The sequence below is a fragment of the Sinohyriopsis cumingii genome, unplaced genomic scaffold (assembly GCF_028554795.1).
Source record: "Sinohyriopsis cumingii isolate HCF-2022 unplaced genomic scaffold, ASM2855479v2 utg001565l, whole genome shotgun sequence".
In the NCBI taxonomy this organism is placed as follows: domain Eukaryota; kingdom Metazoa; phylum Mollusca; class Bivalvia; order Unionida; family Unionidae; genus Sinohyriopsis; species Sinohyriopsis cumingii.
In genome coordinates, this window is record NW_028316020.1 from 72,065 (window position 1) to 77,718 (window position 5,654).

General features: G+C 37.6%; 1 protein-coding gene across 2 annotated transcripts; it reads right to left on the reverse strand.

Annotated features, from left to right (window-relative positions):
- Window positions 1-434: 434 nt before the first annotated feature.
- Window positions 435-5,094, reverse strand: LOC149771930 (transcription factor HES-4-A-like). Of its 2 annotated transcripts, none has more exons than XM_089948076.1 (3): window positions 4,993-5,094; window positions 2,462-2,557; window positions 435-1,928 (listed from the first exon to the last, which is right to left on the reverse strand). In XM_089948076.1, exons 2-3 carry the CDS (start codon window positions 2,540-2,542, stop codon window positions 1,113-1,115), a joined length of 897 nt encoding a protein of 298 aa, XP_089804202.1. In that variant the 5' UTR covers window positions 2,543-2,557; window positions 4,993-5,094; the 3' UTR covers window positions 435-1,112. The 2 variants fall into 2 exon arrangements, with proteins under 2 accessions (XP_089804202.1, XP_089804201.1); XM_089948075.1 differs by lacking the exon at window positions 4,993-5,094 and adding an exon at window positions 2,802-3,454.
- Between the last annotated feature and the right edge of the window lie 560 nt (window positions 5,095-5,654).

Consider the following 5,654-nt stretch of genomic DNA (forward strand, 5'->3'; position numbering starts at 1 on the left):
AGTCAGTCGATGATTTTTTAATGAGATATTACATCCTGTTCGTTACCGGGACCGCCAAGTTTTTTTTTTTTTTTTACTTAAATATTGTCACGTCTAACAAACGGCATTGGGCCTTCTAATAAACATAAATGCAACAACAACATTAGAATTTCAATTTTTGACATCAGTCCATCATGGCAGTCACCAATTCTGGAGAACAACTCACATGTAGAACCGATTTTATGTGGTGAAATTGTACGTACTACGAGAGAGAGAGAGAGAGATGGCACAGGGGCTTTGTGCTAACATATTTATTAGGCTGCTACATACGTTTGAAATTGTGTAGTCAGCAATTTTACATCTTTTATTACGAGCTACATCTGGTATATGCTTACCACCACGCTGTCCCGAGCGGAATCTGATATAATGCAAGGTTGAAATAAACAGGTAAGACGTTATTTGTTTTCAAAGATTTAATCAACAATATCAGGTCCCTGTACGAGGCCTCGTGTGAAAATCGTGATCGATTATATCGATATACCTCGAGCACTGTAGTTTAGACAAGAGTAGAAGAAAACGAGATAAAACACTTTGCAAAGTAAATAAAAAGGGCTGACATTCACCTAAAAGGATCGTGTATACAACTACTTCACTTGAGAAGACAAAACTATAACGTAACAACTAAAAAAGAAAAATGTCATTATGTCTGTCTGAAAAATTTAGATTCTTCAATAATCATATTTAATTTTGGAATCTGGGCCAAGTTAAAATAACACTTTAAAACAAAAGTTATGAAATAAAATTAAACAATGACATTTCTGACTCCAAAAGCAATTTAAACTCTGCAAGCAGATTTTGTAAAAAAAAAAAAAAATAATAATTATAAAAATTCGGTAAACAAATTTTGCATAGCACAATTCGTAGCACAATATAAAAATGTTATCAAAAATTAACTATATACTGTAATACTGTCATAACAAATTGAATAGATTGCATAGTCCAGCACGTGCATACATCTCAATATGGCATCACAACTTGCATTGTATGAAAGACAATATACGGAATATTGGCTGTCTTTTAAGCTTGCATAATGCAGTCATTTCCACAAAATGTTTGCAATATCTTTTTCAGAATTACCACGGCCTCCACACTTTTTCTTCTTTCAGTGGACTTGGCGTTCTTGTGCAGTTCACTGAAAGTCCGTCAAGAGGACAACGCATGGGGCTTAGATTTTTGGTAGTAAGCGAGTCCATAGAATCGCACGAGTTGGGACTGTGTGCAATTTTCGTAAACGCGGACTTGTCAAAAGCTTTGAGGCTAGCTTTAGTTCGCGGTGGGGTGGAAACCGTTTTTACAGTTCGTGGTTGCTGCCGTGAAATGTCGACTGGTTGAGAAAGTTTTTGCGGCGAAGACTGTCCCAGGTACACTGCAACTGGGCCGTTCGTTGGTCCGTTCTGCACAATTTTGAAAGAACCACACACTTGTGTGTTAAGTTGCTGCTGAGTGATTGACGTAGGAATGTGTCCATGGTTTTGAATGACTTGTGATTGCACAAATAAAGGGGATGCTTGAACACCGGCAGGCATGAGTAAACATCCAGACGAAATAACTTGTTGAACACTACTTGCTGGATATGGGATCTGAACGTTCAACTGCTGCGTGCAGGTTTGATATTCCTGCTTCTGCACGGGCTGCGTGTGCATGCCACTTTCCATAACGTTAGCAAGATGGTTCAATAGTCTTGTACGAATATCATCACCGACCACTTGCGTAGACCCAAGATAGCGGAGAACTTCATTGGCACATTCGTTGAATCCTGCCCTGTATTTATTAGCTACCGTTGGATCTTGGGAAATCGCTGAAGAAATCTGTTGCCGTTGAACACTGCGTAAATGTTTCACAGTCATTTCTAAAATGTCAGCTTTTTCCAACTTGGAATACTGGTTGGTCTAGAAGGGGAAAAAAAGAGCAATTTAATAGCTCGTCAACTTTAAAAAGTGTACTTGTACTAGTAAATGTTGTTCTTATTCTTATTTCGAGTCACTCAAGTTACAAGTTCAAAAAAGAACGCACAAAACCAACAGCATTATCGAGCAATATCGATGCGTACCTTGGGTTAAGCTCATATCGTTGCTATTACGTATACGAGATAAAAGACAAGTGCATAAGGCGTGACGCACATCGCGCAAGTATAGTACATGTACTACTTTGTTAAAATTTGTTACACTGTATCGTACTAAAGTAGGAAAGAATACAATTATTTACAGATTTAAAGATACAGTTTATGGGCCTCCATGAATCTCGAAACACTAATCGTTTCAAAACAATGGTGAAAATTTTAATGCAAATCCACAATTTTGAACCGTTAATTCTTAATTTGACAGCATCAGTAATCCGCAAATTTTACACCCGTCATTACCAATGTAATTATGTAGATCAGAAATTCAGAATTATTCATAATTATGAAAATACCAAAACTTACATCTTTGCGCATTGCTTGAAGAACAAGCGCTTTCAGTTGTGTAAGACAGTTGTTAATTCTTGCTCTTCGTTTCTTTTCCATCAATGGCTTGTTACTCTGAAAAATCAAATGTAAACTTAGAAAATATGATTATTTATTCAAATCAGTTTGTGTCTGGTCCCTAAATGAAAAGAACAAAATCTACTTAGAACGTATGAATAACAACTCGATCTACTTCCTTAGTAAATAAATATGTAACCAATCAAAATCGACATCATAATTACGATCAAAATACCAACAATTTTTCAAAGGTGTTTATTTTTTATATATATAAATTTATATTATGTTAAGAAACACTTACCCTTTTATAGGCTGACTCTCTCCTTTCGTTGAGTTGAATTTGTCTCTCTACGGCCTCGGCCATTTTATGTATACAGTATATTAAATCCAATCACAAACATGTAAACGTATGGTGTTGATCGAATGAAAGTTAAATGGTATTTGGATTCCACAGGTTGTTTGAGCCGGATATATAGCAGTACGCCAGGCGCAGGTCGCAAGTCTGCAAAGGAATTTTATTGCCTTTTCCCACGGTTACAGGCCGACACTGTCAGCCAATCAGATTATAAAGTTTGCCTCAGCGCGACGTATGGCTCGCGCCTATCAGAATGTGATTGGCTGAAATCCATATGTTCAGCTAGACGGTACATGGTCATGTCAATCAATTACCAGGGAGCGATGTGCTAAGTAGGTGCACGTGCCATAACCAGTCTACCATAGCTCGGTATCAGTGTGGGAAAACCCCGCCTCACGAGAACACAGTTAATGCTTGAATTATTATCTAAACAATCAATGCGATAAGCATTAACCCCGGACAAAAGATCGCTGTGTAGGCCCGCGTCCAGATTATCAACAGGGTACGCAGGAATTCTCGTCCTATTGTTCGCAGTCGTGGGAAAATGCCTCAAGTGGCTAGGAAAGGTTGCGAGAGAGTGAATTATTGTCGCTGAAGTGGAGTCGCCAGCGAACTACCTGTTGATCCTAGTTTTATCTGAATGGGGTTCTCGCGGGATTAGCTATTTTAAAGCAAGATTTTACGTGGATTTTGCGGGAGGAGCAACAATTGTGTCACATATTGTTCAGCTGTTATGACAGGCTTTTCCCCAAGGGTACAGTGGATAAATGGAAAGAAAAGGATGAACTCAACGGACCCGAAAGCGAATTGGTTAAACGCAGGCATACTATTATTGATTGGAAACTATCAGGGGAATGGTTTTGATAAGATAATTCAGATACAGAAATGAGTATGGGAGAGAGAGAGAGAGATTGTATTAATTTGCTAAATACCGTATTAACTAAGTGAAACATTGTTGGTTATATAGCAAGGATTGTGCTGATGTGACGTTAAATCGTATACACAATTACATACAGTGAAACCTGCTTTAGTGGACGCTGCCATATACTGAACACCTGTTAATATGAGACAGCCATGATCCACTTTTAATGCATACAGATTTCACCTTATACAAAGGACACGATGGGTGCACTGAATGCCCATGGTAGGATTGGTTTTGTATAAATTTATCATGTGCTGGGTAAATCATTAGACAGAATAATGAATCATTTTTGGGCGACTTTAATATATCCCAATACAAAAACTTTTTTAAAAAATACCATGCATGGAAACGTGATCAGAAGCTAGTAAAACAAATACAATCGCAGTACACGTAATTGACAAATATCAAATTAAATACGAGTTACATTTCACATTTAAAAATTACAAACGCTTGTCCTGCATATATATATGACCATGTTGATATTAATTTTATCTCAAATTATACATGCATACATGGCTTCCTATAAATAGCTTTGTTATAGTAGGACTTAAATAGTCGTGTCCTGTTTTCGTGCGGAAATAGAATGTTCGTCATACATAGATATATTTAATCTGAATTACGCATGTTTACTTGGATCCTCGTCGCCTTAAACAATTAGTCAACAATCATTTGATACGTAGTTTCCACATTTTGAGCGCTTGTAGGAGGAAGAAATTGGCCTTATATCAATAAATACCAAGTATTGAGTTAATTGTACTCTAAACAACATCCTTCTCCTAGTAAATAAAAGTCTTTGATCTGAATTGGAAATTGAACAAGAGGCACTTGCAACAACGGAAACCAGTCGCGAAAGGGCGGGAAAAATATCTATAATATACTTACGATATGTCCGGTGTTTGTTTTTGTTTTTTTCTTCTTCTTCTAAAGTAGATACGAGAAATATAGGCTTATTTTATGTATCTATGAGCTACCGATATCATTCAGCGTATGTTTCTATTCTAGAACCATTTGTAAACGTATTATTATATTAAGCTTACGACCTTCATTGTTCAGTGTGAGTCTCACATTTAAACATAATTGTTTAATTTTGATAAATAATCATGGCCACTGTATTGCAGAAAATAGAAGAAATTCGGATCGCATAAGTTCTTAACTTAGTAAAAACTCCACACATGCGTAGAACCCCTTCCTGTCTTATCCTACCTGCCAACCTACCTATATACCGCCTTGCCCGACTGTCGGCCCAGTTACCATACTTCCTGCACACCTTTCTACCCATCCGCTTAGGTACTTTTACTTTCTGACTGCATGCTCACCTAACCGACCAACCTGCCAGCCAACGAACTACCTGTTGATCCTCGCTTTATCGGAACCGGGTTCTTGCGGGATTAGCAATTCGAAGGCTAGATTTTAAATGGATTTTGCGGGAGGAGCAACAATTATTTCACGTATTGTTCAACTGGTATGACACGCTTCTCCAAAAGGGTTATGTAGAAAGAAAAGGATTACCGAGCACATAAAGTTGAAGAAGCTTAGACTGTTTACGTGCCACGAAACTGGAACGAATCTCTTTCCTAGAAACGTATGATTAAATGATTAAATACATTGTTTGTATGGCTTTTGTTTTGTTTTTATCTTCATAGCCGATTTCTAATCCCGACTGTTCTCCTGCTTACCGCTCCGGTGGCCTAACTGGTTAGAGCGTGCTAGACATCACTATAAACTCCCACACTGCAGACATCATAGCGATGTAACTGAAATTTTTTTAAAGCTTTTACAAATCCAAATCTCTCTCTCTCTCTCTCTCTCTCACACACACACACACACACTTATTATCATTCTTCTTCTACTGCCTCTCTTACACACACATACACACA